This window comes from Scyliorhinus canicula, chromosome 14, assembly GCF_902713615.1.
Source record: "Scyliorhinus canicula chromosome 14, sScyCan1.1, whole genome shotgun sequence".
NCBI classification, from domain to species: Eukaryota; Metazoa; Chordata; class Chondrichthyes; order Carcharhiniformes; family Scyliorhinidae; genus Scyliorhinus; species Scyliorhinus canicula.
Genome location: NC_052159.1, coordinates 8409794 through 8429536, shown reverse-complemented (window position 1 = coordinate 8429536; position 19743 = coordinate 8409794). Strand labels below are relative to the sequence as shown.

The following is a 19743-nucleotide window of genomic DNA, read 5'->3' as shown; positions in this document are numbered from 1 at the left end:
CTCCATGGACCTCTGAACCCTCGCACTCCTCTCTCCATGGACCTCTGAACCCTCGCACTCCTCTCTCCATGGACCCCTGATCCCCCACACTCCTCTCTCCGTGGACCCCTGATCCCCCACACTCCTCTCTCCATGGACCCCTGATCCCCCGCACTCCTCTCTCCGTGGACCCCTGCAACCCCCGCACTCCTCTCTCCATGGACCTCTGAACCCTCGCACTCCTCTCTCCATGGACCTCTGAACCCTCGCACTCCTCTCTCCATGGACCCCTGATCCCCCACACTCCTCTCTCCGTGGACCCCTGCAACCCCCGCACTCCTCTCTCCGTGGACCCCTGATCCCCCGCACTCCTCTCTCTGAGGACCCCTGCAACCCCCGCGCTCCTCTCTCCGTGGACCTCTGAACCCCCGCTCTCCTCTCTCCATGGACCCCTGCAACCCCCGCACTCCTCTCTCCGTGGACCCCTGCAACCCCCACACTCCTCTCTCCATGGACCTCTGAACCCCCGCACTCCTCTCTCCGTGTGATCCCTGAAACCCCCGCACTCCTCTCTCCGTGTGATCCCTGAAACCCTCGCACTCCTCTCTCCGTGGACCTCTGCAACCCCCGCACTCCTCTCTCCGTGTGATCCCTGAAACCCTCGCACTCCTCTCTCCGTGGACCTCTGCAACCCCCGCACTCCTCTCTCCGTGTGATCCCTGAAACCCTCGCACTCCTCTCTCTGTCTGATCCCTGAACTCCCACACTCCCCTCTCTGTGTGATCCCAGGGTAGTAAAGGTTCGATGGCCCATATCAGATCCAAGATGAGTTCCACCAACCACTTCCTGTCCCAGGTGGAGGGCCAGCCCGAACTGGCAGCGCTCAGCTTGATGCCTTTGACAGCTCAAGAAATATTGACCGCTCGGCCTGGACACTGCGTCTATGTAATAAACCTATACCGCTGTATGATCACAAAGGCTTAGAATCATAACGATCAACACCCAAAACGACCAGCTCATCAAACGATTTGGGTCCGGTGCGGCCGGGTACCTGAGATCTTTTTATGTTCCAAAAGTGGGGGCTCCACAGGGGGTCAGGAGGATGGCTTTCTGACTCTCGTCCCCCAAATCCTGTTAATTTGGAAGAAACCCCTCATATACTCAGCATACTGGCTCCAGTCCTCCAGGCCTGCATTGAAGACTTCCAGTTTGCTGAATAGTGGCACCCTGAACTGTGATGTCCCCACATTCCGGGATAGTAGTTGAACACATGGCTAGACGGTTACACGAGCAAGTCTGGAATTTCCTTTTGTCCTTGTCGCCAGCTTAGAACTTTAGGAAGCTAGCGGTAGTAGAACAGAGATTTATTTAACCGTGTACAATATTATGCTCAAGGCAGTCACTCGTAGAATTTACAGTGCAGAAGGAGGCCATTCGGCCCATCGAGTCTGCACCAGCCCTTGGAAAGAGCACCCCACCCAAACCCACACCTCCACCCCATTCCCGTAACACCACCTAACCTTTTTTGGACACCAAGGGCAATTTAGCACGGCCAATCCACCTAACCTGCACACCTTTGGACTGTGGGAGGAAACCGGAGCACCCGGAGGAAACCCATGCAGGCGCGGGGAGAACGTGCAGACAGTGACCCAAGCCGGGAATCGAACCTGGGAATCTGGAGCTGTGAAGCAACAGTGCTAACCACTGTGCTACCGTGCTGCCCCTGCTCCCATTCCAGTCCATGCTGGGAGAACTAACCACCCCAGCCCTTGCTTCGGGCTGGCTGAAATGTTAGTTAGTAGTGAGTTCCAGCTGGGTGGCCTCTGTCGCCCTCTCTCTGGGGAGCCCGGACTCTACAGGTCCCACAGGGAGATCAACAATGGTGTTCCCGTATTTCCCGTGGGGGTTATAGCAGTGGGTAACATCCTTGCCTCCTGAGTCAGGAGGTGTGAGTTCAAGTCCTGTTCCAGCGGTTTGTGTACAATAGTCTAGACTGACGCCCCACATCACTTGAGGGAGTACTGCACGGTTGTAGGTGCTGTTTTGTTTTGCAAAGGGCCTGAAGCCGAGGCCCCTTCTGCCCTCCGAAGTGGATGTGAAAGATATCGCAGCTTTATTTTGAAGAAGAGCAGAGGAAATCTATCTCCCTGCTGTCTCGGCCAATAATCACCCCTCGATCCACATCGCCGAAACGGATTACCTGGTCATTGTCTCAAATCTGGGACCTTGCTGCGCTAAAATTGGCTGCCGCACTGCTTACTGAACAACAGTGACTGCCCCTCAAAAGTACTTTGTTGGCTGTATTAGGGAGGTCTGAGGACATGAATGGCACTACGGAAATACTAGACTGTCTTGGGTTCCGCTTATTTGTTTGTGGGAAGTGCTCCACCTAGAGGCAAAGCTATAAACTGGCTGACCCCCCCCCCCCCCCCCCCCCCCCCCCCCACGTACAGTGTGGCCAGGATCAGGGGGTCTGGTGGAGATTGGATATTCGGGTTTGCTCGAGTGAGGCCGTGGCTGTTGGGAGGGGGTGGATCAGCCCGATCCCAGACTCCATGGGTTTTGCCACCCACTTTGGAAACTAGCGCGGACCACACCGAGGGACCACCCCCTCTCCCCCCCCCCCCCCCCCCCCCTACTCCCACATCCTCCCAACACCAGCAGCTGGCTTGTGAATTCAGTGCCTTTCCCTAAACTGTCCCCGAGATTTGTCCTCCAGCTGATGAATTAAAGGCAGGTTTAGTTTGACATTGGCACCTGAAACGTACAAAGGACTTTGCACTTGGATATGTTACCGTTGGACTTCAAGATTGATTCCAGAAATATGCATGACATTCACAGGACGCTGAATTCTGCAGGAGTTAGTTCTAATTTCCTCTTGCTCAAATAGATCAAACTTAACCCTGTTCAAAAACACACCCTCCTGGGAATTAAATAATTTGTTATTAATTTGTTACGATTTGACTTTTTTAAAAGCAAAGTTTAATAAAATCCCTATGCTCCCCTAACTCATGGTTCTGGATCGCAACAAGACAGGGGCCTCAATATTTCAATATTCGTGTAGCACGTGAGCTTATTGCAGTGAGCAGAATGAGGAATATCACCATTTAAGAATAGATCATGGTCCATTTAATTGTCAGCATGTGTAAGACAGGTACAGGGTTAGTTACAGAGTAAAGCTCCCTCTACACTGTCCCCATCAAACACTCCCAGGACAGGTACAGCACGTGGTTAGATGCAGAGTAAAGCTCCCTCTGCACTGTCCCCATCAAACACTCCCAGGACAGGTACAGCACGGGGTTAGATACAGAGTAAAGCTCCCTCTACACTGTTCCCATCAAACACTCCCAGGACAGGTACAGCACGGGGTTAGATACAGAGTGAAGCTCCTTCTACACTGCCCCATTAAGCATGTAATAAGGAACTATGTGAGTATGATCATGTCACTTAGGGCAACATGGTAGCACGGTGGTTTGCACAGTTGCTTCACAGCTCCAGGGTCCCGGGTTCGATTCCCGGCTTGGGTCACTGTCTGTGCGGAGTCTGCACATTCTCCCCGTGTGTGCGTGGGTTTCCTCCGGGTGCTCCGGTTTCCTCCCACAGTCCAAAGACGTGCAGGTTAGGTGGATCGGCCATGATAAATTGCCCTTAATGTCCAAAAAGGTTAGGAGGGGTTACTGAGTTACAGGGATGGGATGGAGGCATGGGATTAAGTTGGAGTGCTCTTTCCCATCGGTGCAGACTCGATGGGCCAAATGACCTCCTTCTGCACGGTAAATTCTATGTGATGCTAACCCACCAATGCGGTTACTGTCATTTACTGAAAAATATGTTACATGTTGTCACCTTGCCCCATCCAGTGGCCGATGCAAGTATTGCACTTTTTAAAATATTTAAGTGCAATACTGCAGGTGCTGGGAATTTGAAATAAGAACAGAAAATGCTGAAAATGTGCAGCAGGTCAGCAGCATCTCTGTCGAGAAGAAGAGCGGTAACGGCTCAGGTCAGTGGGCTCTGAAGAAAGGTCCTCGACCTGAAAGGATCTCTCTGATTCTCCCTCCACAGCTTTTGATCTTTAAAAGCCCTTTTGCAGTAGTGGAGATTTGTGTTTGTCCATGACTCCGGGTGGCTGCCCCCCTGGTAGAGCGAGCAGGGAAGTTGCCAGGTAGACTTGCTGCTCTGACTGGTACATTACTGAGTCAGCGCCGAGCTGCAGGAGACGGCCACGGGCTGGGATGCGCACTGTTTCACCGTCTCGCTGTTACGCTGTGTTACGTCACCCTGGGCTAATGTGCGATCAATTCCAGTCCCACAGGCCCCGGAGTCACAACACTGTGAAGTAGCCAATAATTTTCATTAAATTCCCCCGATTCTTTGGCCCTTGGCTGCCCAATAATTACAGTCACCAGGTTTGTAAGTTGTAATAAAATTACTGTTTATTTATAACAAGATTCATGGCTAAATTATCAGTGAATGGAATTCAATAATGGTAAGCTAACCTACCCTCTTTAACCACCCCACCCTCTACCCACACACATAACAGACAAACACAGAGGGGGGTGAAAAGGTGAATACAAAGAGGATGAAGGTCAAAGGAAAAGAGTCTTTGTTTCCAATGGTGGTTTCGTAGCAGGCTTTCCTTACTGCACGCTGGTCAATGAAAGCCTCCTCTTTACAGCTGGCGATGGTCTTCTTGGCAGACTCATTCATTCAGTACTGTGTTTACAGGCAGCCGGTCTTCTGGAGAGTCACCTTAGTTCTTATCAAACTGGGGCCTTCAACTCTCAGGTTCACAATTGTGCCTATTTCTTCCCTGAGAGACGCTGTCTCACATCAAATCTGGCCTTCAGCTCGGGGTTTGATTTCAAGCCTTTGCAGTCCCGACAGGACAGCACCCAGACTTACTGGCGAGAGAAGCAGCCCTCACAGTGGCGTCGTGACGGGAGTTTAGCTGGATTATTTTTTTTGTGTGGAGTGAATTAGCTGGAATCCACCACCCAGACTGCAGAACCAAAGGTGAAACAAAAATGGAACCACGTGGCTCTGAGAAATATTACAGTGAGGTAATATCCAGTCACCATCTGTTGCTGGGCAGATTTTGGGCTCATTTATTGGCCGCCAGCCACACCAATCAATCTTGAGTCATCGCTGACGTCAGACTAAAACAGAGCCGCCTTCTGGATCATCCCGCTGGAATTAAAGGAATAGACCACTTCCCTCAAAGAGACACATGTCCATTAATCATGAATCAAAAGTGCAACAGCAAACTTAAAAGAAAGGGGAAATAAAATGGAAGGACTCTTCCAACTTTTTCACCGTATCACCGTTCCAGCTATTGTGAGGCGACGGTGATGTCACAAGAAACTAATAAGTTGCTCGGTGTGAGGGACAGTGCGTCTGAAATGAGGGAAAGTTGGGACCAATTTAACGTGCTATAAGCAATCCAAAATAGAATAAAGTTAACGTGAGGGAGTAAAGTTAAGACAAGCCAGGGCAGAACCGTCGAGTGGAATGCGTGCCCTGTAATATGTGCATGGACGCGACCCGTATCCTCGATGACCAGATGGCCAGTGGCAGCACGGTAGCACAATGGTTAGCACAATTGCTTCACAGCTCCAGGGTCCCAGGTTCGATTCCGGCTTGGGTCACTGTCTGTGCCGAGTCTGCACGTCCTCCCCGTGTCTGCGTGGGTTTCCTCCGGGTGCTCCGGTTTCCTTCCACATTCCAAAGATGTGCAGGTTAGGTGGATTGGCCGTGATAAATTGCCCTTAGTGTCCAAAATTGCCCTTAGTGTTGGGTGGGGTTACTGGGTTATGGGGATAAGGTGGAGGTGTGGGCTTAAGTAGGGTGCTCTTTCCAGGAGCCGGTGCAGACTCGATGGGCCGAATGGCCTCCTTCTGCACTGTAAATTCTATGATGCGTTGCCAGCTGCTACAACGTGAACTCTTGGTATTGGGACTCGAGCAGAGGTTGGGGTGAGTGACGCAACTTCAGGGTTGAGAGCTACGTGGACAGCGCATTGGTTACACGTCAGATTCAGGGCCTGGAGGCAGAGAGGGAATGGGTTACCGCCAGGCAGTCCACAAGTGGGGCAGGAATCCTCGGGGATCCTGCTCCGAAATCGGTATTCCGTTGAGGGCGTTGGTTCCTCAGCGAGTGCAGTCATATGAACACGTGGATTAGGAGCAGGAGTAGGCCACTCGGCCCCTCGAGTCTGCTCCGCCATTCAATAAGATCACGGCTGATCTGATTGTAACCTCAACCCCACATTCCTGCCCAGCCCCGATAACCTTTCACCCCCAATAACAGCAAAAATACTGGTGATGCTGGAAATGTGAAATAAAAAGAGGGAATGCTGGATAAACTCAGCAGGTCCAGCAGCATCTGTGGAGAGAGAAACAGTTTTAAAAAAATATATTTTTATTCTCCTCCTTTTTCACATTTTCTCCCAAATTTACCCCCACCAACAATAATCAGCAACAGATATGTCAATCCCCATATCAATAACAACGATCCCATCCTCCCACCAAACCCCTAAACATTCGCCTGCACGTTCACATGAACAAGTGACAAAAAGGAATCAGGGATTACCCATAATCACCCGCGATACACACAGACCCCCCACCCGTCCCCCCCAATGAATGTTCGATGGTATCCAGTTCTTGAAAGTGCATAATGAATAATGCCCATGAATTGTAGAACCCCTCAATCCTTCCCCTCAGTTCAAACTTAACCTTCTCAAGAGTCAGGAATTCCAACAGGTCCCCCCTCCACACCAGGGCACAGGTGGAGAGGCTGCTCTCCAACCTATCAGGATCCGCCTTTGGGCGATCAACGAGGCGAAGGCTATGATATCGGCCTCCGCACCCGTTTCCAACCCTGGCTGGTCCGACACCCCGAATATGGCCTCCCGGGAACCCGGGTCCAGTTTCACGTGCACAGAGAAACAGTTAACGCTTCGAGTCCACATGGAGCTTCTTCAGAGCTGAAGAGGGGTAAAATGTGATGGATTATACAGTTGGAGAGGCAGGTAGAGGAGGTGGGGAAGGAAGAGTAGAAGGAGAGGGATACGTTGTGTTGCTTGTTGTGTTCTCTCTTTAATTGGCTCTGTTTATGGCGGTTAGTATGGTCGCCTTCCTTAATTCTAATTACGTTTGCTCGAGAATTGCCAGGTGTCTTTCGATACCGCCACAAGGTTCAAAACCGAATACTGATCAAAGACTCGATACACCAGTTAGTAAGTTCGAAATCAATGCTCATTTATTTACACACGCAGTCAAATATACTCGTGCACAAACTCTACCAACTAAACTATCACTACTACTAAAGCCTATACTTAACTTCGGGTGCCCACTCAGTCAGAGGAACAATGGCCGTTGTCCGGTTCTGAGGCTGCTGGGGTTGAGCTGGTATGGAATAGTAGCTAGGAGCGTCTGTCTCGTAGCGTGCGTTGACTTTGGACTTACTTGTTCTGGTGCAGCTGCTAGGCAGGTCTCTCGTCGCTGAGAGCCAAGGCCAAGAGAGCGATTCTCTCTTGGGGGCTTCTTCTTATACCCAAAGGGGCTTCGTGGGCTTTTGGGCGGGCCTTGAACTTAGCCCCAATTAATTGGACCGTATCCTGATCATTGGTATTGATTTCCTCCAATAACGGGGTGGCTGTCCTGATTGCTGGGCAGGCCCTAGGTGGCCGTTGGCCTGCTTTGTTCTAGTCTCCTCTGGCGCCGGGGTGTCTGCCTTAGTATCGTTTACTTAAATGTTACCCTTTTGATCCCGGAGATGGCTCATTAGGATGGTAATGGCTTTGCAGTATCGGTCCTGTCTGGGAGCTACAGCTCCAATCAACAGACAAACCTTGCACCTGCTTGCTTTCTCAGCATTGTCCATTTTCCCTGCATTCTTTGCAAAGTGTCCATTTTGTAATCAGGACGTGGCCGCCCCAGATGGCTACAGTTGGAGCTTTGGAGAGATTGACAAAGGTGTTATGGACACAAGGTAAAGGGGGGAGGGGGTGTTAATGGTGCCATTGAGCACTTAATAGTCTTAATAGTGGCAAAAGATAAGACAGCAGCATGTGTCAATGGGAGGACAAGGGTCAGTGGAAGCAAAACCGAACAGCAGGGGACTGATGGCCGGGTCACGGTGGGGATGTGTTGGGGTAAGCCGAGGGGGGGGGGGGGGCGAAGGGTGGGGGCTGGTGGGGGGTCAGGATGGAGGGGAGCGTTCATAGCCTGAAGTTGTTGAACTCAGGGTTGTGAGGTGCCGAATCGGAAGATGTGGTGGTGTTCCTCCAGTTTGTGTTACGAATCACTGGAACATTGCAGCAGGCCAAGGACTGGGGGGGGAGAGGGGGGGAGGGGGAAGGGGGGGAGGGGAGGGGAGGAGGAGGGAGGGGGGGAGGAGGAGGGGGAGGGAGGAGGAGGGAGGAGGGAGGGGGGGAGATGGGGGGGAAGGAGGAGGGGGAGGGGAGGGGGAGGAGGGAGGGATTGGGGGAGTATGGATTGAGAATGAATATTGGTTGATGGCCTATCAACTGACCGGCGGGACTATGTTGTGGGGCTGAACGGCATGTTGTGAATAGATTGGCAACATGTTTTTTGGGGTTAATTTAGTTGATTTCACTGGACATGAGGTTCTGAAATGACATTCGGAGCGGTTAACGGGTATGTAATCCTTGAATCTTGCACGTCCTGATTTGTGACCCTGCTCTGTTACCTGTTGGCAGTTAGCCCCCGAGAACACGTTGATGTCATTCCAGAAAGCAGCCGAGAGGAGGGCGGATGGCTTCAACATCAATGTCACAATCAGGTGAGCTCCGACACTTTATTGCACTTGTAAAGATTAAGCAAAGACATTGTTTATCGTCTACTTGATAAGACCAGTACACTGGAACTAGCTAATTACACGGATTCAATGATTCTGACAATTGATTCCCGTCTTATCGCAATCTCACAGCCTCAGGATAAGGGTTCAATCGTTCAGGAGTGAGGTGAGGCTGGTTTCCCTGACTGCAGAGTCTCGATCGATGCTTGCAAGCTATTTTTCAATGGAACCCCAGACACCTTCAGAAAACCTGCAATAAAGCAGTATTCAGTGTATAATTATCAAAGTTTGAGAATTCTAGATCGGCATGTAAAGCATCTCGAGTATTTAAAGTGATTTGTAAAGATATTACTTTGTGTAACTTTCAGACAAGCTGTGCTGAGGGCTCAGTGAAGCCTCTCTGCCCTCCACTCCCATGGAGGATGTAATGAGTCTCTTCCCTCACCGCCACAGCACATCTGCACACACACACACAACACGCATACATACACGCATATGCACGCACACATATTCACACACACGCATGTGGACACACACATATACATGCATATGCACGTAGATACGCGCACGTACATGCGTGCACACTCACACACATTCACAAACACATAGACGCACACACACACATATATATATATATATACACACACGTATGCTCACACATACATGTGCACATACACATGCATGTACGCACACACACATGCGTAAACACACACGTATACACATACACATGAGCACACGCACATACGTACACAAACATGCATGTCTTACAACTTTATAGTATGATGTGGAGATGCCGGCGTTGGACTGGGGTGAGCACAGTAAGAAGTCTTACAACACCATGTTAAAGTCCAACAGGTTTGTTTCAAACACGAGCTTTCGGAGCACTGCTCCTTCCTCAGGTGAACTGAAGGCACTGTTGTTATGTTTGCAGATGATACAAATATCTGTGGAGGGATAGGGGGTATTGAGAAAGCAGGCGGGCTGCAGAAGAATTTGGACAGGCTAGGAGAGTGGGCAATGAAGTGGCAAATGAAATACAATGTGGAAAAGTGTGAGGTTATGCACTTTGGAAGGAGGAATTTAGACATAGACTATTTTCTAGTACTTTATAGTAAGAATCGTTATTAGTGTCAAAAGTAGGCTTACACTAACACTGCAATGAAGTTACTGTGAAAATCCCCATGTCTGTTAAGAGTTCTTTGAGGAGGTAACAAGGAAGTGGGTGTAGACTTCCAGAAAGTCCTTGACAAGGTGCCACATAGGAGACTGTTAAAGAAGTTAAGAGCCCATGGTGTTAAGGGTAAGATCCTGGCATGGATAGAGGATTGGCTGACTGGCAGAAGGCAGAGTGAGGATAAAGGGACCGTTTTCAGGATGGCAGTCGGTGACTAGCGGGGTGTGCCTCGGGTCGGTGCTGGGACCACAACTTTTCACAATAAACATTAATACTCTGGAGGAAGGAACTGAAGGCACTGCTGCTCAGTTTGCAGATGATACAAAGATTGGTAGAGGGACAGGGGGTATTGAGGAAGCAAGGGGGCTGCAGAAGGATTTGGACAGGCTAGGGGAGTGGGCAATGAAGTGGCAGATGGAATACAATGTGGAAAAGTGTGAGGTTATGCACTTTGGAAGGAGGAATCTAGGCATAGACTATTTTCTAAATGGGGAAATGCTTGGGAAATCAGAAGCACAAAGGGACTTGGGAGTCCTTGTTCACGATTCTCTTAAGGTTAATGTGCAGATTCAGTCGGCAGTTAAGAAGGCAAATGCAATGTTAGCATTCATGTCGAAAGGGCTAAAATACAAGAACAGGGATGTAATTCTGAGACAATATAAGGCTCTGGTCAGACATCATTTGGAATATTGTGAGCTGTTTTGGGCCCCGTATCTAAGGAAGGATGTGCTGGCCTTGGAAAGGGTCCAGAGGAGGTTGACAAGAATGATCCCTGGAATAAAGAACTTGTCGTATGAGGAACGGTTGAGGACTCTGGGTCTGTACTCGTTGGAGTTTAGAAGGATGAGGGGGGATCTTATTGAAACTTACAGGATACTGCAAGGCCTGGATAAAGTGGATGTGGAGAGGATGTTTCCACTTGTAGGAAAAACTAGTTGCAGAGGACACAATCTCAGACTAAAGGGACGATCCTTTAAAACAGAAATGAGGAGGAATTTCTTCAGCTAGAGGGTGGTGAATCTGTGGAACTCTTTGCCACAGAAGGCTGTGGAGGCCAAATCTCTTGAGTGTCTTTAAGACAGAGATAGATAGGCTCTTGATCAATAAGGGGATCAGGGGTTATGGGGAGAAGGCAGGAGAATGGGCATGGGAAACATATCAGCCATGATTGAATGGCGGAGCAGACTTGATGGGCCGAGTGGCCTAATGCTGCTCCTGTGTCTTATGGTCTTAGAGTCGCCAATATCCGTTGCCTGTTCAGGTATGGAGAGAGAGATTTCAGAATGTCCATTTCACCTAACGGCACGTCTTTCGAGACTTGTGGGAGGAAACCGGTGCACCCGGAGGAAACCCACGCAGACACTGGGAGAACGTGCAGGCTCCACACATTGACCCAAGCCGGGAATCGAACCTGGGACCCTGGCACTGTGAAGCAACAGTGCTAACCAATGTGCCGCCCATAAGCAACCAGCAGCAGCAGCTTCCACCAGCAAGGCACAGCCCCTCTTCCCAACTTTACCTCCACCCCCATTTACTCGCCCTGCGCTCACTGACTCACTCAGTGGCTCCACTGTGTGTGTGTGTGTGTGTGCACACACTCATACGACATACACACACATATATGGAGGTGGATGTGTCGTGGTATTGTCACTGAGCTAGTAATCCAGAGACCCAGAATAATGCACTGGGGTTCGAGGTTCAAATCCCACCACTGCAGATGGTGAAATTTGAATTCATTAAAAATCTGGAATTAAATCTGGATGGCCATGAAACTATTGTCGATTGTTGTAAAAACCCATCTGGTTCACTAATGCCCTTGAGGGAAGGAAATCTGCCGTCTTTACCTCGGTCTGGCCTACATGTGACTCCAGACCCACAGTAATATGGTTGACTCTTAACAATCTTTCGAAGGCAATTAGAGATGGACAATAAATGCTGGCACAACCTTCGATGCCCACGAACGAATAACAAAAAAACACATATCCTCATGCGCGCACAAACTGATGCGCGCGCACACACTGATGCACATGCGCACACTCGTGCGCACGCACTCATACTCATGAGTGCACATACTGCCATGCACATACACTTTCTCATGCACACACACACACTCATAAACACATGCGTGCGCATACGCACAAACACACCTCCTCATCCACTCTTAACCTTCACCCCTTAAATTGGTAGAATTTAAATTCAATAAATACATCTGGAATATAAAGCTGGTCTCCGTAATGGTGAGCACAAAACCATTGCCGATTGTCGTAAAAACCCGTCTGATTCACTAATATCCTTTAGGGAAGGAAATCTGCCGTCCTTACCTGGTCTGGCCTACATGTGACTCCAGACCCACAGTTGACTCCATTTAAAAAAATGAAACAAACAAAAGCAGAAGTAAAATTATATAACATTGTAAATAACCAACACTCACTCCCCCTCCCCCTCTCCTGCCTTCCCCATTTTAACCCCTTTACCCCGCCCCCCCCCCCCTCTGCTGACCCCTCGATCTTCCTTAAAGAAATGAATGAAGGGTTTCCATCTCCAAGCGAACCCATCAACCGACCCCCTCAGGATGAACTTGACCTTCTCCAGCCTCTGGAATTCTGCCAGGTCATCAACCGCACCCCCGCTTTCGGCAGCTCCGAGTCCCTCCCCCTGAGCAAAATCCCCCTCCGAGCTATCAGGGAGGTACAGGCCAAAACATCGGCATCTTTCACCCCGTGGACCCCCGGTTCTTCCGACACCCCTGATTATCGCCACTTCTGGACTCTGGGCTACCTTTACCCCCAAAACTTCAGACACTGCGTCCGCCAACCCCTGCCAGAACCTCTTTAGCTTCGGACATGCCCAAAACATATGGGCATGATTCGTGCCCCCCCCCCCCCCCCCTTGCACTGCCCACACCTGTCCTCTACCCCCTCAAAGAACCTATTCATCCTGGCCACCGTCACAAGCGCCCTGTGGATTACTTTGAACTGGATAAAACGCTGCCTCGCCCACGACGAGGACGGACTCTCGCTCCGGAGAGCCTACCCGCACGCCTCGGACTCCGCTCCCCACCACACCCCCCCCCCCCCTCAGCTCCTCCTCCCACTTCCGCTCAATATCCAGTCCAGTACCTCTTTGTAGACCTCAAATAACTTCCCTTCCCCTATCCCCTCCCTCGAAGCACCTTATCCTGTAGCCCTAAGGGTGGCAACCCAGGAAAGAATGGCACCTCTCTCATGAAATCCCAGACCTGCAAGTGCCTCAAATCGGTTCCCCCTGGGCAGCCCTTACTCGTCCTCCAGGTCCTCTAATTTCCCCAACAATGTGGTTGACTCTTAACTGCCCTCTTTAAAAAAAAAAACCTGAGCAAACCATTCAGTTCGAGGGGCAACGAACACTGGTGATTCAATAGAGTGATTCACAATTGTGAGGGGATCTTACTAAATAGGGAGGGAGTGATTATTGGATTATTGCTGCTTTGGGGAGCTTGCTGTGTACAAATTGAGTGCTGCATCACAAAAGCTGAACATACTCGATTAACTGTAAAGTGCTTCAGGACTATATAAACGCAGCCTTTCTTGTTTAGTCTCTACGAAGGGAAGATTGTGCAGTCCACATTGATATATAAACAGGACGTGTGCCCATGTGGTTCTCTCGCTCGCTCAGACTGGGGACACTTGTCGAGCTTTAACACCAGCTAGTCGAGCTTTAACGGCTCATTTACCCATCCGCTTACTCTCTTCAGCTATGATGGCGTTCCGTTCCTGATCCACGACACGACGCTGAGACGGACAACCGACGTGGAGGAGCTGTTTCCCAAACGGGCCCTTGACAACGCCGCCATGTTCAACTGGACCAGCCTGGAGATGCTGAACGCGGGCCGCTGGTTCTTTCAGGTAGAACGCAGGCTTGAACCCTGCTCAAACTGCAGGAGAATGGGTATGGCCCAGAAGCTCCTGAGCGTGGTCCGTTCCCCACCCCTGCGTTTTCCCAGGAATTGTTGTCCCATTTTGATCCCGAGCACTTTGTTTCACAAGGGGCGGCAGTGGTGTAGTGGTATTGTCACTGGAGTAGTAATCCAGACACTCGGGGTAATGCTGGGGACCTGGGTTCGAATCCCACCATAGCAGATGGGATAACAGTCTGGAATTAAAAGTCTAATGATAACCAGGAAACCATTGTCGCTTGTTGTAAAAACCCATCTGGTTCTTGAATTTGAAATTTCCATCCCTCCATGGCCTCCTCCCAATCTCTGTAATCTCCTCCAAACCCTACCACACCGCCCTCAAATCTCTGCGCTCCTGCCAATTCTGGCACCTTGAGAATAATAATAAGCTTTATTGTCACACGTAGCCTTACATTAACACTGCAATGAAGTTACTGTGAAAATCTCCTCGTCGCCACATTCCGGCGACTGTTCGGGTACACAGAGGGAGAATTCAGAATGTCCAATTCACAGAACAGCACGTCTTTCGGGACTTGAGGGAGGAAACCAGAGCACCCGGAGGAAACCCACGCAGACACGGGGAGGATGTGCAGACTCTGCACAGATAGCGTCCCAAGCCGGGAATCGAACCTGGGACTCTGGCCTAGTGTTCATGTCACTGGACTAATAATCCAGAGGCCCCGTCTAATGCTGTGGGTAGAACGATACAGTCATAAGAGGCCTACAGCCCATCACGCCTGCGCCAGTTAAAAACAACCATCTAACTATTCTAACCCCATTTTTCTGCACTTGGCCAATAGTCTTGTCTGTCTTGGCATTGCGAATGCACATCCAAAATACTTCTTAAATGTTATGTGGGTCTCTGTCTCCATCACTCTTTCAGGCAACGGGTTCCAGACTCCCACTGCTCTCTGGGTACATGGGTTCAAATCCCATGAGGAATTTAGATTCAATTTTTTTTTTTAGAAACTGGAATTGAAAGCTGGTCTCAACGAAAATAAGACTACAGCAACTAAATAAAACCATGAAATCATCATCGATTGTTGTTAAAAACCCATCTGGTTCACCAATGCCCTTTAGGGAAGGAAATCTGCCATCCTTACCCGGTCTGGCCTACATGTGACTCCAGACCCACAGCAATGTGGTTGACTCTTAAATGCCCTCGAGGGCAATTAGGGATGGGCAATAAATGCTGAACCCTTCCAGTGACGCTCACATCCCATGAATAAATTTTAAAAAAACTCTCAACCAATCTATAAACCACAGAGCAGATAATTCATCTTGTGTAAGGGAGGGAACTGGCTACACTCCGGTGGAGACTCTACCTCATGCTGTATTTAGCTCTTGATTGCCTTCACCACATCCCAAATTAATTAATGGCAAACCACATGGCGGAGAGGGGGGGTGAACAGGAGGGTGGAGTTGAGACCACAACTAGATCAGCTATGATTGTATTTCATGGTGGAGCAGGCTCGAGGGGCCAAATGGCACGCTCCTATCCTGAATCCTATGATCCTGTGCTATAATGTCCATGATCCCATATGCTTTTTTTAACAGTCATAGAATCATAGATTCGCTACAGTGCAAAAGGAGCCCATTCGGCCCATTGAGTCTGCATTGGCCCGCCAAAACATATCACTGTTTGCGGGATCCTGCTGTGTTCAAATTGGATGTCACGTTTCTTACGGCACGAGAGTCACAACTCGAAAGTATTTCATTGACTGTTAAGTGTTTTGCAATATCCTGAGGTAGTCTAGGGGGATATGTAAATTCAAGTTCTTTCATTTTGCGTCATGAAGCCTTGACTTTGGGTTTCAGGAGGACCCGTTCTGGACAGCCCAGGCCCTCTCTGCGAAAGATAACGACGAGGCTTCGAAGCAGTCACTCTGCAAACTGGTGGATGTGCTCCGCCTGGCCACTCAGCGAAACAAGACCGTGATGGTGAACCTTTGGCAACCTCCGCGTGAGCACCCGTTCTACTCTTCCTGGATCAATATCACCCTTGAAACAATCCTGGAGTCAGGAATTTCCCAGGAGCTGGTGAGCCGTTGGTTCTTGCCGCAGTCGGGTTTTAGATGATGTGTTGCAACGATAGGAAGTTGAGAGGTTAGGAAAGAGAAAACAGCTGGTCCATCAACAACAACAACTTGCATCACTACCGCGCGTTTAGCAGAAATGGAAGTGTTTCACGGGAGTCTTATCAAACAAAAGTTAACTTACTCAAGGGCATAGGATTTTGGAACATTTTGTTACTTGAACCCGCTTCACCAATCAATAAGCATTAAGCACTGGAGTGCTGACTTTGAGATGCATTAGTGTGCTAAAGTGGAAGTTTTGTGACTGAGGGAGGTAAATAGATAACTAGCTTAAACCAGTTTTCAGAGCCTAGAGACAGACGTTCTAAACGGGAGCCACCTTACAGTGCTGACTTGGTTTGCACTGGAGTGCTGACTTTGGGCTGAATTAGAGTGCTAAAGTGGGAGTTTTGTGACTGAGGGAGTTAAGGGTTAAATAAGGGTTAATTTCTATTTAAAGTCTAGTCTTTCTTTTATTTAGTAATTAGCTTGAAAGTTGCTGGTTGGGTTGAAAGAAGGTGAGTTTTAGATCAGCTTTGAAGCGGAGTTCATATAGGCTTGCTTGCAGCTGCAACTTGTTAATTAGATAACTGGCTTAAACCAGTTTTCAGAGCCTAGAGTCAGATGTTCCAAATGGGAGCCACCTTACAGTGCTGACTTGGTTTGCACTGGAGTATTGACTTCAGGCTTCATTAGAGTGCTAAAGTGGGAGTTTTGTGACTGAGGGAGTTTGGTGAGGGAGGCTCTTTTTTTTATTCCCTACTTGTCCTCAAAGAGCGTGAGGGAGCCGGGAGTTTTCAAAGAGTGCAGCTGACAGGTGAGTAAGTCGTGGTGGGTATTTTTCAAACTAGATTGAATTATAAGCCATTGTTTTAGCAAGGATAGGGACTTGGTTGATTTATTTTTTAAAATATAATGGTCTTCTGAAGTTGTAAATTTAAAGTTGTAAAGTTTAGGCATGGTAGGAGAGTTCAAAGTTGTGGTTTGCTCCTCTTGCTACATGTGGGAATCCGGGAACATTTCCCGTCCCTGGGACTAGCATGTGTGCAGGAAGTGTGTCCAGCTGCAGCTCCTGGAAGCTCTGATTTCAGAGCTGTAAATGGTGGCTGGAGACACTGTGCAGCATCCATGAGTCTGATAGCATTGTGGACAGCACGTTTAGAGAGGTGGTCACACCGCAGCTGAAGGGACTTGAGGAAGGAAAGGAATGGGTGACCACCAGGCAGTCCAGGAGAAACCAGGCAGGTAGTTCAGGAATCCCATGGGGTCCCACTCACAAATCGGCATTCCATTTCAGAGATTGATGAGGCTGGTTCCTCCAGGGCCTGTGGGCAGGAGGGAGGGAAAGACAGGAAGAGCAATAGTAACAGGGGATTCTATAGTCAGGGGAACAGATAGATGCTACTGTGCCAGCGAGCACAGAAATAGGAGAATAGCGCAGATGAATGTGTGGCTTAAGAGTTGGTGCAGGAGGGAGGGTTTTAGATTCCTGGAACACGGGGACTGTTTCTGGGGAAGATGGGATCTGGACAAGCGGGACGATCTACATCTGAACCAGAGCCGATTCTTAGTATCAAGAATGGTAACATCCTTGCTGGCGGGTTTGTTAGTGCTGTTGGAAGGGGACGGGACTGTTATCAGAATAGGGGCACAGCATAACATAGAAAAGCAATCAGGTCAGAGGGAATACAGCTGTACTAAATTTCAAGGGAGTATCTCGAGGCTGGATGGCCTCTACTTCAAGGCCAGGAACATCCCAGGTAAAGCGGATGAGTTAAGGGCGAGGATTGGCGCGTGGAATTGTGATATAGTGGCCATCATGGAGACATGGTTGAAGAAGGGGCAAGATTGGCAACTCAACATCTCGGGGATATAGAATCTTCAGACAAGACAGAGAAGGGGGTAAAAGAGGAAGAGGCATTTCATTATTGGCTAAGGAGTCAGTTACTGAGGTAAGGAGAGATGATACCTTGGACGGGGGGCATCAAGGGAAGCTTTGTGGGTAGAGCTTAGCAATAAAAAAGGGATGCCACATTGCTAGGTGTTTATTACAGTCGGTGGGAAATTGTGGGCAATTCGCAGAGTTGAGTAAAAATAATACCAATAGGGTAATTATGCAGTGATTTCAAATTTCCCAACAATAATTGGGATAGTCATGGTGTTGCGTTAAGGGCTTTGATGGAGTGGAGTTGTTAAAATGCATAAGGAAAACCGTTTAGCTCAATATGTCGAGGGTTCAACAAGAGACAATGCAGTGTTGGACTTGATACCGGGGAATGAATCCGGTCAGGTGGTTGATTTGTTGGTGGGGGAGCATTTTGGTGATAGCGACCACAACATGGTCCAATTTAAGTTTGTTATAGACAAAAAAATGGACAAGTTGCAAAAAAGGTTTTGGATTGGGTGGTAGGGGGAGAAGATTGAAGTAAAATAAGGCAGGATCTGGCCACGGTAGACTGGAAAGAGTTACTTGTGGGGAAATCTACAGAAGAGTAGTCGGGGGCATTCAAAAAGGAAATGGTGAGGGTACAGGCCCAACATGTTCCCTCTTGGGTGATGGGAAGGAATAACAAGCCCAGAGAATCATGGATGACCAGGGATATTTAGGATACGATGAGAAGGAAAAGAGAGGGGAGCAAATCAACGGGGGCATTGGTGAATTACAGAACGTGCAGGATGGAGCTTAAGAAAGCAATTAGGAGAGCAAAGAGGGGATATGAAAAAACTCTGGCTGGTAAAAGTAAGGGAAATCCCAAGATATTCTATAAGTATTGGGGAGTAGATAACCAGGAAAAGTGTAGGGCCCATTCGGGACCAAGGGGGAAATCTGTGGGTGGAGCCAGAGGACATTGGTAGGGTGTTGAACGAATATTTCACATCTGTCTTCACCAAAGAATTTGAGGAGGTAGTTATGGAACTCTGGGAGAGAGACTGAACTTACTGAGCAAATTGTCACAGGGATTGACAAGCTATTGAAGGTGTTGACAGGCTTAAACATGGACAAATCTCCAGGTCCAGATGAATTGTGTCCCAGGATTCCAGGGGCTCTGACCCAAATTTTTAATTCCTCGCGAGGGAGGTGCCAGAGTACTGGAGAACAGCGAGTGTGGTTCCACTATTTAAGAACGTTTGTAGAAATAAGCCAGGGAACTGCAGACCAGTGAGTCTCACGTCAGTGGTGGGGAAACTACTGGAGAAGATTCTGAAGGAGAGAATCTATCTCCACTTGGAGAGGCAAGGTTTGATCAGGGATAGGTAGCATGGCTTTGTCAGAAGGAGGTCATGCCAAACCAATTGGATTGAATTTTTTGAGCATGTGACCAGGTGTGTAGATGAGGGTAGTGCAGTTGATGTAGTTTACATGGATTTCAGCAAAGCCTTTGACAAGGTCCCAAATGGGAGACTTATCAAGAAAGCAAATTCACATTGGGATACAAGGGAACTTGATCAGTTGGATTGAAAATCGGCTTAGTTGTAGGAGACAGAGGGTGATGACAGACGGCTGCTTTAGTGACTGGAAGCCAGTGTCCAGTGGCGTATCACAGGGACCTGTGCTGGGCCCCCTATTGTTTGTCATTTATATAAATGTCATAGATGTGGGGGGCAGGATCAGTAAGTTTGCAGAGGACACAAAGATTGGTCGGGTGGTTAACAGTGATTTGAGTGTCTTGGGTTACAGGAAGGTATAGACGGGATGGTCAAATGGACAGATAGTGGCCGATGGAATTTAACCCTGAAAAGTGTGAGGTGCTGCACTTTGG

General features: G+C 49.0%; 1 protein-coding gene across 4 annotated transcripts in view; it reads left to right on the top strand.

Moving 5' to 3' along the window:
• Window positions 1-19743, top strand: part of gdpd5b (glycerophosphodiester phosphodiesterase domain containing 5b) — a 256227-nt gene that overhangs the window by 197986 nt on the left and 38498 nt on the right. For all 4 annotated transcript variants that reach the window (XM_038818004.1, XM_038818002.1, XM_038818003.1 and 1 more), the window contains exons 9-11: window positions 8702-8784; window positions 13707-13857; window positions 15726-15947. In XM_038818004.1, the coding sequence (XP_038673932.1) occupies window positions 8702-8784; window positions 13707-13857; window positions 15726-15947 (456 nt within the window). The remainder of the gene's footprint in view (window positions 1-8701; window positions 8785-13706; window positions 13858-15725; window positions 15948-19743) is intronic.